Source organism: Osmia bicornis, chromosome 10 (genome assembly GCF_907164935.1).
Source record: "Osmia bicornis bicornis chromosome 10, iOsmBic2.1, whole genome shotgun sequence".
NCBI classification, from domain to species: Eukaryota; Metazoa; Arthropoda; class Insecta; order Hymenoptera; family Megachilidae; genus Osmia; species Osmia bicornis.
The window spans coordinates 8,068,123-8,084,098 of NC_060225.1; the positions used below are offsets into that span (position 1 = coordinate 8,068,123).

Here is a 15,976-nt window from a genome sequence, read left to right on the forward strand (position 1 = left end):
TAGATTTTTCTTCGTTTAATCAAATCCCATAGATCCGGTTTAGCGTTATAGATCGAATAATGAGTGAAAGAGAAACGTTGAAAAATGGACGACGAAAGGTGTGTTGCACCGGCAGGTATTCGGTTGCGCAATCTGGATTTTCCACCCTCTCTCGTAACCCTTTGGGTTTTACGCGTGCCAGGTCGCGGTGAAATCGGCGTCGAACGATCTTTTGCCAACCGTAGCCTAGAAACTCCAGGAAACAAGAATATTTTGCATCGAAAACGTCGATGCACCGGAGGATTTCTTATTCTTCGCGCATCGTTCGCCAACCGCGCGAAAAGTTTCGTTTACTCAGAGAAAGCTGGATCTATTTTCACTTTCGATTTCGGTTGCAAGTTCGAAAAAATGCGAAAGGGAAGACGGATGACGCATCGAACAACCTTTCTATGGAAAGAACTGTTTTTATTTCATGGAAGAGGAAAAAAGAAACTTGAAAATGATTACTTGAACGAATTTATCGATGAACGATACACGAAAGTGAACGGTGAGAAGCCGGTGCTGCGTAGTTGGTAGATCTACCGCGGGATCCAGGACGGTGTTGCTTTACGATCCTCGACGTCAGTAGATAATGCGATAACCGTGCTGTTCGATCGAGTAAGTGGACGGCGCTGCTGCTAGCTCGAGAGATCCCAGAGCTGGTACCGCGTAAGCGTACGGGGAGACCTGGAAAAGAATGAAAGTTAGCGAAAACATGGAGGATCCGGCGACCTATCAATGATACAGACCTGAATCGGCGAAAGAATGGGCGCCGCGGCGATTGGGGAGACCAAGGGTGGTGCCACCCATTGGGTCAGTTTTGCCGTCGAAGCTGGAGTCCTTATATCTGATATCAGAGCTTTGGCGGACGAGGCCGGGGGTCGTGCGATCGGCGAGGTCGATCCTATCGTCGACGATGATGAGAAACGATCCTCCGACGTGGTGGGTCTCGAGGATGGCGCGGATATTTCGGAAGATCCCGCGGAATCCATCGGGGGCAAAGTTGGGGCTGCGCTAACCGTAGCGAGCACGACGGCGAAGAGAATCTGCAAAGGCATTACCTTTACCCTTTTTCCCTTACGAGACGCACAGTACGGAAAAACACGTTCGAGGGTTTTACTCACAAATCTGAACATGGCGAATACGAGATTTCTACGCGTACACGCTACGAAACGCTCCTTTATTTCTGGACGAGGCTCGACTCGAAGCTCTGGTACTTATAGAGATCCCAAGGGTGCCGTAAAAAGGAAACCCGTCCCGTTTGCGAGTAGGGACCGCCAGTTCCTACACGTCGTTATATTCCTCTTCGACTTTAGAGGGCGGGACTTATCGAGCATCTTCGTTCCTCCTTGAATATGCACACTTGGCTCTATTGAAAATCTTTAGGGAACAGTATTTTATCGATATCTCCCCTCTCGACGATTGGTCGAACCGAGGGAAAATATTCGTTTCAGGAACTTTCTTCTTTGAAAATTCAATATCTACTAAACATATTTTTCTAAGGACCTCTAAGATTCCACTTATCCCGAGTGGAAAAAATGAAAGAGGGAAGGAGTGGAAATGATTTTTACAAGGAAACCCTGTTGGGAAGAAGGGACGAGGGCGTGCCTGGCTGGACGAGAAAAATCGGCCCCGGTGATTGTAACCGGTTCGCGGGGTTGATCTCGGTACTTTTCTCGTCCCTCCTCGAGGTCAAGTTTATTATCCAGCAGGCAAATTTCTCGAATCTTCGAAGGAGCTGTCGACTAGTTTCGCAAGGTATACTCGGTACACGATTCTCGACCGGTTTCTCTCTGAAACTCGATGAGAAACGGTATCGAGTTCAGGGAAGAAGGACGGAATCGGAGTAAAAACGGAAGGAACGATGGGAACGAAAAATAAATTCTAGTTCGAGTTGAAAATGAGCAAAGTTTATTGATGATTAACCGACAGCGTCGATTCTCGTGGCGCAGACGGTAGGATGCGAACCGATCGTGGGAACGACTTTGTCGGAGTAGCACGGTCGACTAGAGCGGCTGGAGAAGCGGACCCGTTGGTTGATTCGGCATTGTTCAGTATGTGTATCCAGCGACGATCGGTGCGTGTGCGAGGACGGTTGCGGCCGGGGCGGCGGCGACCAGCGGAGCGGCGGTTTTCACGACGGCGGCGGTTGCAAGAGGTGCAGCGGCGATGTACGGAGCGGCGGCTATCACCGGGCTCTTCACCGAGACTTTGTAGGTGTTGGCGTAGCTGGTGGCGACGGGAACGGTGTGGGCCACCGCGACCGGTGCGGCAGCGACGACCGGCGCGGCGTGGTACGCGGCCGCCGGTGCCAGGATGCCTGGTGCTGGTTCCGGTGCCGGTGCGGCCAAGGCACAGGCGAACAAAGCGAAGAGAGCGACGAATTTGTACATGGTTGCGACGTTGGTTGTCGTTGCTTTGACGATTAACGAACTGATGCTTAACAGCTGAGATCGCTGAGAGTCGAATGATGCTCGACTAACCGATCCGCTGCCCTTTTATTCCACCGCGCTGACCTCTCCCACCATAACGCAACCATCTTCGATTATATGCACCTCTGTGTTTCGCTCCATTCCGTTCCACGCTGTTCGATTTCTTTCCTTCGAGACAGGACTATCCCAACCACTTCCACTACCTCCGGCGACTGCAATTCAGGGTCTCGTTTCTTTTCGTTCTCCACCCAGCGAGAACATTGTCAAGGACTACGCCGCTCGGCTGGATCCGCGTGCAACGTACCCGAAAGGCCCCGTCCCTCTCCCTTTTTACTTTACCATCCGGTCATTGACGATATCATCGACCTTACAACTCCGTCTACCCTTCGTGCGGTTCCTTGTGTTCCGAAAGATTCCGTCTTTCGAAAGGAAATTAAGAACAGACGGATCCGACGATTATAGGATCTATCGGCTATGTCTATAACGGGCAGACCCCCCCTCGCATACGTATTTCGAGATAACTCCGATTAGTTAACCGACCGTTCGTTAATTAATACACGCGAATCATACCCCGTAATCCGCTCTCTATTTCCACGCTAACGTAACGTCGTTGTACTGGTCGAAGTTAATACCGATAACGTTACGTTATCCTGCATGTTTACTTCGAGCCGCGACGCGATTGAGTAACGATTGGTAAGCCTCGTTTATACGCCCACTCCGTGGCGTATGGAAGGTGCGTCGCGACGCATACCGACGCGACGCGAATCACCTAGAGAGGTCAGTTGGCAAAATAGGGAGGAATGAAAACGAGGATAGTTGTGACATTGTTTGCGAAACTTTACGGCGGACTCGAGTTCACGTATCGTGACAATCGGTTGTTCTTTCCGGAACCAGTCCACCTCGTCTAAATTTCTCTTCTCTTTTTCTTCGCTGTTACTCTTTGGTCCTCCTTTTTCATCTGTCAACCACTGGCCGCGTGTTTCATAGCAAGGTCGTATTTCGTAAATACCGCTCCTTGCTCCGGCGTCGACAACGATCGTCCTCCAATGTTTTCATTTTTTTTTCAATTATTCTTATTTTCTCGCGTTGACCTTCGTTGTAACTCCTCTCTGCGCGACTTTCGGTCGTTGGGAACGGTGGATCGATGGAGGCCGATCTACAGGTAAAAAAATATGAAAGATCGACGATAGCTGTTCGGGCTTAGCAACGCCCAAATCCGGAAAGCCTTGGCCTGTCCGATACCGCGAACTTTCAGATTACTGAACGAGACAGTGATTCCACGCCTGTCGGCTCGTTTCGCCGAAAACTGACCAGGTTCTCTTCGAAGAGGGATGCTTCGGTGTATAAAAGAGCTCGACACGCTAACGGGCGAATCACTCGTGAATCGCGAGCCGATTAAATGAACGACCGTCTGCTCGAAACACGATACACTTTCGGTTATTTTTATCTTCCGTAATAAATTCCTTGGATTTATCGAATGAATTTTTAATAAACGGTAGAAAAGAAATAGAACCGAGAGGAAGAAACCGGAAAGATGAATAAACGCGATAACTCGAATGTAATTTCCGAGACCTCGACCGATCGAATGTGGAACGCGTACCGACTCTAACGATATCGTTGACAGACCGTTGTTTTATTCTCGCGTAAGAAGCTCGACGATTCACTCGGGTGTATGATTTTCCCAGTTACCGATGTATCAGCAGTTTCCAGGGAGCAAGCGAGCGTGAAAACGCGCATGGACGCGTGTGAAACCGTCTAAAACGTGGGAACAGTGTTCAACCAGGTAGCACGGCTTGAATCGATTCTGTTGAAAAATAAACGTACGCTTGTTTCTTGAAAGTCTGACGTTCAAATAGCTTCTGCGATGTTCCATAGTATATTTAGACAAGAAAGCTTTGGAGAAAGGGTGAACAAATTACAGCAATAAGTTACAAACGTAATTGGTACACTTCTAACGATACGATCAACGCTGATGAACGGACTAAGGGATTAGGGGAAGATCGGGTGGACAGGAAGAAAGGATAAAGGAGGATGGATGGAAGTGGTCGAATGTGTGTTAAGGGTGTTACGAGAAGAAAGCTATTTCCAAGTTAACGCAGATAACACCGCAAAGATATGAAACTCGCATTACATTTCTTTCGGACGAGTTAATCTCAAGGGTTTTCACCCTCGCCCTCTTCCTCCTCGTCAAATTCGCCTTCCTCTTCCGCTGTTGCTTCTTGGTACTGCTGGTATTCGGACACCAAGTCGTTCATGTTCGATTCCGCTTCTGTGAACTCCATCTCGTCCATTCCCTCTCCCGTGTACCAATGAAGAAACGCTTTCCGCCTGAACATCGCGGTAAACTGTTCCGATACTCTCTTGAACAATTCCTGAAAAATGAATTCAATGTTAGAAAGGTTCGAACGAATATTCACGAATTTACTTACCTGGATGGCTGTCGAGTTGCCGATAAAAGTGGCCGACATCTTAAGTCCGCGAGGTGGGATGTCGCAGACGGCGGTTTTAACGTTACTCGGTATCCAATCGACGAAATAAGTGCTGTTTTTATTCTGAATGTTGAGCATTTGCTCGTCAACTTCCTTCATCGACATCCTGCCCCGAAATACGGCCGCCACGGTCAGATAACGACCGTGACGAGGATCGCAAGCCGCCATCATGTTCTTAGCATCGAACATTTGCTGGGTGAGTTCGGGGACAGTGAGAGCTCTGTACTGCTGCGAGCCTCTGTTCGAAGAAAAATATCGGGTATCGTTCGAGGAAATAAATGAAAAATTAAATTAATTTACCTGGAAGTTAGCGGTGCAAAACCAGGGATGAAGAAATGCAATCGAGGAAAGGGCACCATGTTTACGGCGAGCTTTCGCAGATCGGCGTTCAACTGTCCGGGAAATCTCAGACAAGTGGTCACCCCGCTGAGGGTGGCACTTACCAAATGATTCAAATCGCCATAAGTCGGCGTGGTCAACTTCAAAGTACGGAAGCAGATGTCGTACAGAGCTTCGTTGTCGATGCAATAAGATTCGTCCGTGTTCTCGACCAACTGATGCACCGACAAAGTGCAGTTGTAAGGCTCGACTACCGTGTCGGACACCTGTAATGGATTTTTTATATTAGAAGATGAATACGAAGGAAAAAAGGAAGTTGTACCTTCGGCGAAGGAACTACGCTGAAGGTCATCATGATCCTATCCGGATACTCCTCCCGAATCTTCGAAATGAGCAACGTTCCCATTCCAGCCCCGGTTCCGCCGCCCAGGGAATGGGTTAACTGGAAACCCTGCAGGCAGTCGCAACTTTCGGCTTCCTTTCTGACAACATCGAGAACGGAATCAACGAGCTCTGCGCCTTCGGTGTAATGCCCTTTGGCCCAGTTGTTCCCGGCTCCGCTTTGTCCAAACACGAAATTATCAGGTCGAAATATCTGACCGAACGGTCCGGAGCGTACCGCGTCCATCGTGCCGGGCTCCAAGTCGACCAGGATCGCTCTAGGAACGTATTTCCCTCCGGATGCTTCGTTGTAATAAACGTTTATGCGTTCCAATTGTAGATCCGAGTCGCCATGGTAAGTGCCGGTCGGATCTATACCGTGTTCGTCGGAGATCACTTCCCAAAACTGATAAGAAAAATTCTTATTAAATGTATTAATTCATTTTTCGATATCTCACCTTTGCTCCTATTTGATTGCCGCATTGGCCGGCTTGCAAATGGGCGATTTCACGCATCTTCCTTCTATCTATGGAAAATTATATTCTTTCTTCGATGTGCTTCTTCGCTATCTTTACCTTCGCTCCGTCGATTCTATTATCTCTTCTTTTCCAAACCGAGCTAGAAATTCTTCTAAAACCAGGAATTCGTACCAGACGCACGCGTGGACATTGAAAAGCTCGAAACCGAAGACGGTAATCAACAGGTCGTGTTTTGTTTCACGGTTGCCATGGATCTTTTGTTTCGCGATCAACCTCGGAAACTTCGCTCTGTTCCCACCGATCGGAAATTGCATCCTGTAAAATTAATCAATTGCCAACGGAACTATCCTATTTCCACTGAAAGCTAATAATAGATGAAACTTGACAAAATAAAAACAGAATATTTTGTGTGTGAAAAATTTGTTTATTGTAACATTTTACAAAATTGAAAGATCAGAAAATGTTGATTATTAATTAGGGGCGGAAATTCAAAGAGGACAGAGAGGGAAACATCCAGAAGCATCGTTAGTTTGATCTAATTCCAGTTTGGTGTCCATGATCTGCACGGTGGTGAACAATGATGGTATCGAATGTTGGGCAGTTGTTTGGTGGCTGGACGGTGGTTGGTTCGAACGCAACCGGATGTTTCGCGATTCGTCCTCGAATGGTAACTCGAGCAGGTACAGTTTTCAACGTCTGCCAGCGAAGTAAGTCGCGGCTGGGAGGTTGGTGTATGCGAGCGGTGCAGCAGCGTGGGCGACCACGGGGCTGGCGATGTAGGGTGCAGCGATCGCGTGGTTAATCGCGTGCGCGTTGTAGCTGGATGCATAAGTCCCGACAGTCAGAGCCGCAGGAACGGGTGCCGCTGCGTAAGCCGCTGGTACCGCGTGCAACACTCCGGCCGAGCAAGCGGCGATCAAACAAGCGAAGAGAACCTTTACACAAATAAAGAAAATACATGTTAGTTTAATGTTTAATCAATAGACGAATTTAGCTAGGCTAAATTCTCCGTGAACTTACCAAAAATTTCATGGCAGACATTTTGCGATTGGAGATCTCGAAAGTGGTTCGAGTGGTTAGCTACTGAATACTGTACTGACATGTGGATTAGCTAGACCTCTTTTATACTCGGTTTCGTCCAGGACACACTCCCACTACATACATATTCGCGACACTGGTTTGTGGCACGATGCGACAGTAACACACGCTTCTGCATACCAGATTACCTTTACTCGTTTTAAGCCACGCCCGAGATTACCAACGTTGACCCTACTACTTCGTATGCTCGAATCTAACCTTCTCCACTTTTTTTTCCTTGTAACAGTGCCCCTTGGGTTGCGTCGATCGACGTCACGATGTCGATCACCGCGTTTGACCATGATCAAATCGTCTTTGTTCGAGCACCTTTGTGCCTCTTACTTCTTAATCATTCCTGGAGTGTCAATTATTTCTTAGGGTTATTCGAGTTTACAGAGTTTAGAAATTATCGGGGGTACCTCCCTTGGAGTCTAGAAAAAATAGATGGTACCTCCCTTAGAATTTAGAGAAAGTTCGGGGTACCTCCCTTAGAATCCAGAAAAAATTCAGGGTACCTCCATAGAGTCTAGAAAAAATCGAGGATACGTCCCTTAGAATCTGGAGAAAATTGGGGGTACCTGCCTTAGAGTCTAGAAAAAATCGAGGGTACCTCCCTTATAGTTTAGAAAAAATCGAGAGTACCTCCCTTAGAATCTGGAGAAAATTGGGGGTACCTCCCTTAGAATCTAGAAAAATTCGAGGGTACCTCCCTTAGAATCTAGAGAAAATGAGGGATTCTTGAATAGATTTCTACAAGAGGTGGTCTTTATTAGCAACAGGCGTTAAATTATAAAAATATCGAGCATGTGAATCATACGGATCTCTCTCATTCGGTTTCCCGAAATAATCTGAAACCTATGTAATCGCAATAATTGCAATTTCAACGGGTGATATATATGTTGGGTGCGGCTCGCGCACGTTCTAAATACGAAACGCGCTCGTTTTGCGTTTGCGACAGCGATTGGGACATCGTAAGTTTCGAAGATAGTTCATCGAGCGTGACTCGAATTTCCTACATAAATCGTCGTCTCGTTCATCAACTAGCTCCCGGTTTCAACGCATCGGAGAAACTTTCCCTCGGTTCATCGATACTACTCTTTGTCCTAGACGAATTCTTTCAAGTTCAACTTTTAGATGTCGTAATAAATCTCGTGAGCAAAGTATAACAAAGAGACATGGTAAGAAAGCGTATAATTAATTAAATTTATCGCTTCCGTGTCTGCGAGACATAACGAGCCAGGGTCTTTAATTAACAAAAATACTGAATTTTATTTCAGTAACTGCGTGTTTTCTTGATATACTTGATAAGATACTCCAAGCCAAGTCTCAGCTTTAACAATGGGTACGAAGAATACGTAGACCATAACGATTACCCATCGATTAGAACCATCAGAATTTTTACTCTATCATCTTAGTTCATAATTAGTACCTTTGCGAAGCTGGTAACAGTCATAAGTCGTATCGTTGCATCGTTCTACTTTGAGGAACATGGAAAGAAAGGTTTACGAAGGTTGTAAGAAACGTAAGAGTAAATTGCTGTTGTGTTCATTTGCTGTTTATTCCATAAAAACGAGAAACTTAACGTAGGGGCTGAGGTGTGATGTGGTCATTCGGGGTATTCAATAGGGGTGGTAGGCGTAAGCAAGGGGCGCGGCAGGTGCGGCCGCATATGCGAACGGTGCGTGCACGGCATGGGCTGCTGGTACGGCTGCTGTCAGGGCAGCGGCTGCTATGGGGGCAGCGGCTACAGGGGCAGCATGGACGGCGGTGGTGTAAGCAGCGAGTGGTGCGGCAGCAAACGTGTTATAATTCCTAGCGACGACCTGGCTGCTTCTAGCAGTGACGATGGGTGCGGGTAAAGCTGCCACATGTGCCGGAGCTGCGATCAAGGGAGCTGGGGCGATTACGCCGGCAGAGGCGACGGCCGCCATAAAAAGGACGATGCACTGAAAACGAAGAGAAAATAATCAATTCTCAAATGATAGTAGAATTTGAAAGAAAAGTAGTATATTTGTTCTTTACAGCCACTTACCGCTAACTTGAACATGTTGAACTTGATGTGATTGATTCGACTTTGCAGCGAACTGTGCAGATCCGTCGAAGCGTCCAGGTTTTATACCAATGACCACCGCTCTTCGAACAGAGAACTTACGAAAAGTGGATGCGTCGCTTACGAAAGTTTTCACCCTCCTTCTCCTCCTACCTCTCTGTATAGGTTCGTGTCAACCGGCGCATTGAAATGCCGAACGCGCGGACCGTCCGCGTTTTCACGCGCCCCCTCGTCGTCGATCCTCCGCCACGGGGCCGTCGTATTTTCAAACCGCTCGCGTTTCGTCGCTACAACCGGCGACTAATGGGATCGATCGATTTCGATGACCTTGATATCGAAAGAGAAGCACAGGACGGACGGACAACTTCCACGAGTATCGTGAAATTACGTAAGCCACCACGCCGAGCAATTGTATAACCCTTTCAGCTACGTGCCTGCCCGCTTGATACTCATAACAAGGTTATAACGACGGCCCACTGATTACGCCGATCGTTCCGCTTCCCACACGATCTATCTCCAACTATTTCGCTTAGTTTTTCACCACTTCTGATCGAATCTTTCCATTCCATTCCATAGTCCGCGTTCTAAACTCTGCTTAGCTTTGTCTATATTAGCATTCGTCGCCAAGCGGATCTTTCTCATTCGATCAGCATGCTTTTTGTTCGCGTTGTCTCATCGACACGATCGTTCGATTTTAATCGATTTTTTCCGTCCCTCTCACTTAGCTGATCTGGTCATTCGCATTCCTTCTTCTATCCTCGCCTCTTTCTCTTTCCGTCTTTTTCTACTGTACCACAAGGCCGCACAGCTTCAAGGCAAGGCGTACGCTTTTTTCTCAAGTTCAAGTTCGTCGAGTCTGGCTCGAGGGAACGTCGTTTCCCCTTAAACGTATGCGCCTTGTCTCCCAACCGCGAGGATTTCTTCAAAATGTCAATATCCTTTGAGAATTTCTTCTCGTACCCTGAAAATTGTCAAAGTTTCAGAGGAACCCTTATTATTTCAAGTCCTTTGTACTCGATTCCCCGATCGTCTGATCGCTTCCTTCCAAACGGACCGGGTGCAAGGACAAATGTAAACGCCGCAGAAAAGGGAAAAACCTGTTTACTCCTGGCGGAAAAAAGCCGTGCCGAAGAAGGGACTTGAAAACGATGGAAATCGCGCGGAATTGTCGAGATAGGTACTGGTACCAGGGTAACCTTGAAGAAATTCAGGATCCGCTGATAGTTGGCTGCTGCAAGGGAAAACGTATCTCGACATGCACAAAGGGAGATGTGGATTGGTCGGGAGTCGGTGGAGAAAAAATTAGTAGTAACCAACAAGAAGGAAGCGAACGTCCCGTTCACGGTCTGCTTCGAACAACCGGCTGTTGCCCTTCGTGGAACACCGGAGACGGATAAAAGGAACGAGATGTAGGAAGATGGGAAAGGGAAGGGATACCTGGAAACGCGAGGATATTTCTTTGTCGCGGTTTCCCCTATATAAGCTCCGATTCCTCAGGATTTCGAGTATCATCGTTTCAGCTCGTCCATTGTACGCTCCTACGTTCAAACTACCTACAATCAACATGTTCAAGTCTGTGAGTGAGAGGAACGAATCGGATTTGAAAGGTAAGCGATAGAAGAATAAAAATCTAATCGAATTATTTTCCATTCAGCTGTTGTTCGCCGGATTATTGGCCGTCGCCATGGCCGCCCCGTCGCCGGTACCAGCTCCAGTTCCGGCTCCGGCTCCAGCTCCAGCACCAAGCTCAGCAGCTTTGATCGGTGCTCCAGTCGCGGCTGCTTCATGGGGGGCGGCTTTGAGCTCCAACATCGCGGCTCCTCTCGTCTACACGAGTTACCCACCGCCCCTACCCCTAGCCGGTTACATACCCTCGTCGCCTTACATCTATAAGAGCTACATTTACTAATAATTACACCAACAACAAACCGTCCAAGCAACCGATCCTCTCGTTTTCCCTAAACTTTGAAAAAAATTACTAATCCTTGTACTTTTCACGAAGGTGTCGTTTTCCTACTTCGATTCTCCGTCAATGTTCTGTATCTCTAGACTTTCGTTTGAATAAAGTCGTTTAAAGGCAAGATCGTATCGTCTTCTTATTCGAGAAGCCGACCTTCCGCTTCTAACGTTTCCACGATTATTTGCTTAATGAGAATCTGTCGCGACAGAGCTTGTTACGCGATTCGTCGTTGTTACTCTGTAAATCCAATTATGTAAACGCGTACGTAGGCGTGACCGCACTCCGAATAATCGCTCTCCACCCATTTGTGTCATATAAATATGTGTATGTATCTGCACGATCTGTCTTGTACATATGTGAAAGTATATACACATAGGTTCGTGGTGAACGTAGATGGAAAAGTGTCGCTTTCCATTTGTGATTCGAACGGTCCCTCGTCTAATTCCGAAATCTATTCGCATTTGAAGCGTATTAATAGTTTAAAAGCTTACACGATCGATACGAAGCGTTCTCCGTTTCGGGACGTTTAATCTCGTATCGGGACGGTTTCCTGTTTGAAACAAAGCATGAAGATTCGTTAACGATGAATGGGGGATGGAGCTTTGTGAAAATCGGACAAGGCCGGTGACAGAGGGAAGTAGCGTAGGGTGACGCAGCCACTCGCAGTCGCGAAGTGTGGGAGCTTTTGTTTTTTACAAACGACGAATCAATTATGCAGTCGACAATAACAATACCGGCTCGTTACGTAAAGGTAAATGCAACGTCCTCGCAGTCACGTATATCGAGCGAAGGGATGCGTACTGAATCCATGATGGTTGCTTGTGTTTTGTTATCATTAAAGGGAGACGCAGACGTCGATATCCACTTGAACATTGATAACGAATAAATCTCGCGATCCATATGAATCACCGTCTCGTCACGTTGCGTTTTCAGACGGCAACGTGTTCCGTGTTTCAATATTCTTGGCACCTGAATACGTACCGACACAACAATACCGAGAAACTTTTTCTTCTCGTTCCTGGAAGAAGAGGTGCAAAGTCGAATAAATATCCTCCCACGACGAATGAATATTGTTGCGATGAAAGAGCAGCGATTGTTCCGTAACATTGGGTGGATTTGAGAAAATTCGTTTAACAAAATTCATATGCATCGTTGGTATGTTTACGAGCTTATTGATCGTCCGGGTACATCTAGCTGTGGCGACGATGCGATCAGGCCGGATGGTGCATCCACCCCTTGGCGATCGATCGTCGCCTCGGGTTCACCGACCTTTCCGCTTCGAAACGCGATACGATACTATTTCTGCCCTCGTTACCGCCCTCTTCTCTCTTTATCTCCGATTCACTTATCCCTACCTGCGTACACCCTTAACGCTCTTTCAACTATAGCTTCTAATTTGAACGCGTTCGGAGAATCGATCGATCACGAAATCTCCTTCTTTATTGCGTCACGAACGGACATTTCCCATAAGATACGAGGGAGAACAATGATCGAGCGTGTGAATAAAAAGGATGATTGTGACGAGAAACAACGAGGCGTTAAATCGGCCATCCCATTCATGAACCACCCCCGCGTGGAGGCTCGCAACGCTCGATCGACGACAGCGAATCAATGGCGATCATGTTGGTCGAATCGATCGAGGGGGTGAGCGTTTGAAAACGCGTCGCGACGCGTACGCCGCGACGTCCGCGTCCCAGCGCGCACCGCTGGCACCCTCACGTGGAGCAGAGGACATGCGCGCACCCTCCGCAAAGCCGGAACGGTATAAAAGAGAAGACCGCGAATCTTCGCATTTCAGTCCGTCTACGAGTACGCGATAGACACTTGCAACTAACTCGATAGACGATACACATATTGGCGTGTTTTGCGATAAGAACTCTATCGTTTCCAAAGCAATCAACCTTCAGAGGAAACGTGCAAACACATTAACGATCGCAGAAGAGATTTTCTGCTAGATACATCGCATTCAAAGAGTGTGAACGTGGTGAAAGATTTGTCAACGTTTGAAAAGCGTGGCTGTTTTACCCCGCGTACACTGTGAAGTGTTTTATCAAAGTATCAGCAAACTGATCGACAGGGAAAGGAGAAGTCTGAGCGTCGATTTCGAATCAGAGATGGAAGAAACGACGAGACTAACCGATCCCGAGACAGATCGTCGCCGAGATAACCAAAAGAACGAGATGAAACGAAAGATTGGTCCCATCAGGGGGGCGGGTCCCTCGAAGCAAGAGTTCGGGGACGACGAATCCAGCACCGACAGCGGTTGCAGCAGTGGCGGAAGTTCCGGAAGCGCGGAGAGACTGTCGCGTCGCGGAAGTAGCGAGCGATTATGCCGTGCCACAAGATCCCCGCGAACGCACTGTTATCTGAACCGACTTCGTGGTCGTTCGACTCGATCGCAAGACCGGATATCCGGCATTCAAAGAAGTTCCGAACGAGTTCGAGCCAAGTCGTCTCGTTCGTGGAGCCCTGGAGATGTGAGAGCCGTCGCGAGAACATCCGAATCGCTCTCTTACTCTCCCAGCCCTTCGGACGCTCAAAGCAGCACCGACAGCGATTCATCGAAACGATCGTCCACCGCGGACACCCTTCGCAAAGCCTTCCAAACGCTCAAATTATCCTCGAAATGGGAGGGCAAGGAGCACAAGCACGCGAAGAAGAGCCCTAAAAGAATTCTACGCAGTCCGGTATCTTACACCTACGTCAGAGGACTGTCGGGACTGCCGACCCAGAGGGTGCCAAGGAACGTCGCCCAACAACTGACGATGCCGTGTTCCTGTCAAGACTCCGTCGCTCTCTACCGATAAGAAGTCCACCCGATCAACCGGTTCCGATCGATTCTATTATTCGATTCCATCCCTATCCACTTCGTGTTTCGTTGCGCGTTTCACTTGAACCGTCGATCGCGCAAACAAAACCCTCCGCTCTTGGACCATTTTTACCAGCGATATTTTCGAACCAGCCCTTCGAACGATCCACTTGATCGCTAACACTCTCGCGTCACACCGCGCGTACCTTCGTGTACGAACACGCGGCCGTTTCTTCGGCGCCGACTTTTTTAAGCCTCGACCAAACGAGTGGATCAAAATTGTATACGAGACGAGTCGTAGAACAAAGAAAATCGTTACTTCCAATACGTAGCGAACGTTTTACGAGACGCGTCTTCTCGTCTTCCTCGGTATTCCTGAGGAACGATGATATAGAATACGACGCGATCCTTCCACGCACCCTCTCGAGTCAAAGGAAAGATGAGACAATTCGGGTGCGTCGATGTACCGCGTTTTTAAGTTTTTCGTCTGTTATTCGTAAACGAGATAGATTACTTAGAAAGAACGTAGCTATGCAAACTTGTATGTACTTTTTGTAGGAACGGTTAGTACACCGGATAACATGTACACTAGACTTTATTACTAGTTGAACGATTCGCTGATCCATGTTGATCGCGAGTAAAAAAAGAAAAAAATCTTAATGGAAGAAAGAGGAGAGAGAGAGAGAGAGAGGAGTTAAATACGTAATACCGATACGACCAGTCGACTTACACGAATTCTATCGAACTATCGTTTCGCGAGAAGGTAATATTACTCGCGATACACGAGTCAATTACATATGTGAATGCGTCGAGATCGCGCCGAATAATATATGATGAGCATCGAGTATGTAATGCGGAATGAAGAAAACAAAAAAAATGATATATAGAATTATAGAAGTAAACGCTCGCGATCTCGCGCGATCTTTTTCGCTGACCGTTACCGCTTTAAGGTACGGTCGTGCACGTTTCGAATAGATCCTAGAAACACTTGTTCGTTAAGGGTACTTTTTAAACATATCAAGGTGTTTTTTTCGTTCGACGCAACCTGTCGATCGAGACAAGCAAAACGACGAATGTCGCTTGTTTCGTTAGAGTGGTCCAGTCGGTAGTCAAAATACATTTTCGGCGATGAAAATTAAACGACTCGTTTCGAATTCTCTGATAAGTAAACGATGGAAAAATCAGGGTAAATCGATCGATTGCGACGAAACGAGTCGACGATGAAAATTTCTCTCTTAAATACTATCGAAAATTCTCGTTTACGTAAAGGCGAACGTAATCGTGAAACGTATACGCGATCTTTCAGTGCCTTGTAAATACGAAACCGCGTGAATGCACGATATGTCGCGGAACGATTGGCACACGATCTTCGCATACTTGTACGATATATTGTAAAAATCCAAGAAAACGCCTAATAAGTATCTCTCGACGAATTTCTATTCGCTAAAGCGCAATAGTTCTCGCGGGCGAAAACGAGAGAACGCGAGAACGCGAGAATGAAAGAGAATGCGAATTAAAGCATATTCTCAGGACTGAATGTTTTATATTAAGTGCTATGTCGATACTATTCGTAGTTTACGTATCAAATAAACGTTTTTCATTCTAACAATTGTTTAATCATTAGAAAACCATTTTAATTCCTCAACTCCAATTTCATTCCTTGAACCGATAAGATGAAAATCTAAAAATAAAACAGAAATGTTTCTGGAAACGGTGACGAGCTACTTTGCGCGAAAATATGGATAGATAGAAGGGAAATTCAGGGAAATCGGTCCGGAATGGATTCGTATGCAACGTGCCTTTGCCGGAACACGATCCATGGACACAATCGTGGAAACGTGGAAGGACGTCCCTGTTCCGTTTATAACTACGGCCATGACAGAATCAACGAGTGACCCACTTGCAGGGGGTTGCACTCCGTGACGTCACACGAAGCAAGCGA

The 15,976-nt window shown here is 47.2% G+C and overlaps 7 protein-coding genes across 7 annotated transcripts; 2 read left to right on the plus strand and 5 right to left on the minus strand.

Annotated features, from left to right (window-relative positions):
• Nucleotides 1-600: 600 nt before the first annotated feature.
• LOC114875544 (pectinesterase inhibitor 10-like) lies at nucleotides 601-1,076 on the minus strand. The gene is made up of 2 exons (XM_029185948.2): nucleotides 768-1,076; nucleotides 601-705 (listed from the first exon to the last, which is right to left on the minus strand). Exons 1-2 carry the CDS (start codon nucleotides 1,074-1,076, stop codon nucleotides 601-603), a joined length of 414 nt encoding a protein of 137 aa, XP_029041781.2.
• Nucleotides 1,077-1,912: 836 nt separating this feature from the next.
• LOC114875545 (cuticle protein 38-like) lies at nucleotides 1,913-2,471 on the minus strand. The gene has a single exon (XM_029185949.2). The coding sequence runs from the start codon at nucleotides 2,409-2,411 to the stop codon at nucleotides 2,070-2,072; it is 342 nt and encodes a 113-aa protein (XP_029041782.1). The 5' UTR covers nucleotides 2,412-2,471; the 3' UTR covers nucleotides 1,913-2,069.
• A 2,132-nt stretch (nucleotides 2,472-4,603) lies between these two features.
• Nucleotides 4,604-6,174, minus strand: LOC114875542 (tubulin beta chain-like). The gene is made up of 5 exons (XM_029185945.2): nucleotides 6,118-6,174; nucleotides 5,601-6,065; nucleotides 5,240-5,544; nucleotides 4,880-5,177; nucleotides 4,604-4,822 (listed from the first exon to the last, which is right to left on the minus strand). Exons 1-5 carry the CDS (start codon nucleotides 6,172-6,174, stop codon nucleotides 4,604-4,606), a joined length of 1,344 nt encoding a protein of 447 aa, XP_029041778.1.
• A 415-nt stretch (nucleotides 6,175-6,589) lies between these two features.
• LOC114875546 lies at nucleotides 6,590-7,233 on the minus strand. The gene is made up of 2 exons (XM_029185950.2): nucleotides 7,159-7,233; nucleotides 6,590-7,073 (listed from the first exon to the last, which is right to left on the minus strand). Exons 1-2 carry the CDS (start codon nucleotides 7,177-7,179, stop codon nucleotides 6,828-6,830), a joined length of 267 nt encoding a protein of 88 aa, XP_029041783.1. The 5' UTR covers nucleotides 7,180-7,233; the 3' UTR covers nucleotides 6,590-6,827.
• A 1,521-nt stretch (nucleotides 7,234-8,754) lies between these two features.
• LOC114875548 (testis-specific gene A8 protein-like) lies at nucleotides 8,755-9,629 on the minus strand. The gene is made up of 2 exons (XM_029185952.2): nucleotides 9,248-9,629; nucleotides 8,755-9,161 (listed from the first exon to the last, which is right to left on the minus strand). Exons 1-2 carry the CDS (start codon nucleotides 9,260-9,262, stop codon nucleotides 8,835-8,837), a joined length of 342 nt encoding a protein of 113 aa, XP_029041785.2. The 5' UTR covers nucleotides 9,263-9,629; the 3' UTR covers nucleotides 8,755-8,834.
• Nucleotides 9,630-10,794: 1,165 nt separating this feature from the next.
• Nucleotides 10,795-11,174, plus strand: LOC114875565 (neuropeptide-like 3). The gene is made up of 2 exons (XM_029185972.1): nucleotides 10,795-10,841; nucleotides 10,920-11,174. The coding sequence occupies exons 1-2, from the start codon at nucleotides 10,830-10,832 to the stop codon at nucleotides 11,172-11,174; spliced, it is 267 nt and encodes an 88-aa protein (XP_029041805.1). The 5' UTR covers nucleotides 10,795-10,829.
• A 1,880-nt stretch (nucleotides 11,175-13,054) lies between these two features.
• On the plus strand, nucleotides 13,055-15,321 carry LOC114875549. The gene has a single exon (XM_029185953.2). It carries the CDS (start codon nucleotides 13,340-13,342, stop codon nucleotides 14,030-14,032), a length of 693 nt encoding a protein of 230 aa, XP_029041786.1. The 5' UTR covers nucleotides 13,055-13,339; the 3' UTR covers nucleotides 14,033-15,321.
• The last annotated feature ends 655 nt before the right edge of the window (nucleotides 15,322-15,976 follow it).

Bases quoted from the DNA above. Each gene is read 5' to 3' on its own strand.
- LOC114875545 (XM_029185949.2), bottom strand. From the start codon at position 2,411: ATGTACAAATTCGTCGCTCTCTTCGCTTTGTTCGCCTGTGCCTTGGCC.
- LOC114875546 (XM_029185950.2), bottom strand. From the start codon at position 7,179: ATGTCTGCCATGAAATTTTTG. The intron at 7,074-7,158 runs GTAAGTTCACGG...ATTTGTGTAAAG, and splicing joins TGTCTGCCATGAAATTTTTG to GTTCTCTTCGCTTGTTTGAT.
- LOC114875544 (XM_029185948.2), bottom strand. From the start codon at position 1,076: ATGCCTTTGCAGATTCTCTTCGCCGTCGTGCTCGCTACGGTTAGCGCA. The intron at 706-767 runs GTCTGTATCATT...ATTCTTTTCCAG, and splicing joins CCATTCTTTCGCCGATTCAG to GTCTCCCCGTACGCTTACGC.
- LOC114875549 (XM_029185953.2), top strand. From the start codon at position 13,340: ATGGAAGAAACGACGAGACTAACCGATCCCGAGACAGATCGTCGCCGA.
- LOC114875542 (XM_029185945.2), bottom strand. From the start codon at position 6,174: ATGCGTGAAATCGCCCATTTGCAAGCCGGCCAATGCGGCAATCAAATA. The intron at 5,545-5,600 runs GTACAACTTCCT...AATCCATTACAG, and splicing joins GCGTAGTTCCTTCGCCGAAG to GTGTCCGACACGGTAGTCGA. The intron at 4,823-4,879 runs GTAAGTAAATTC...TTCATTTTTCAG, and splicing joins GCAACTCGACAGCCATCCAG to GAATTGTTCAAGAGAGTATC.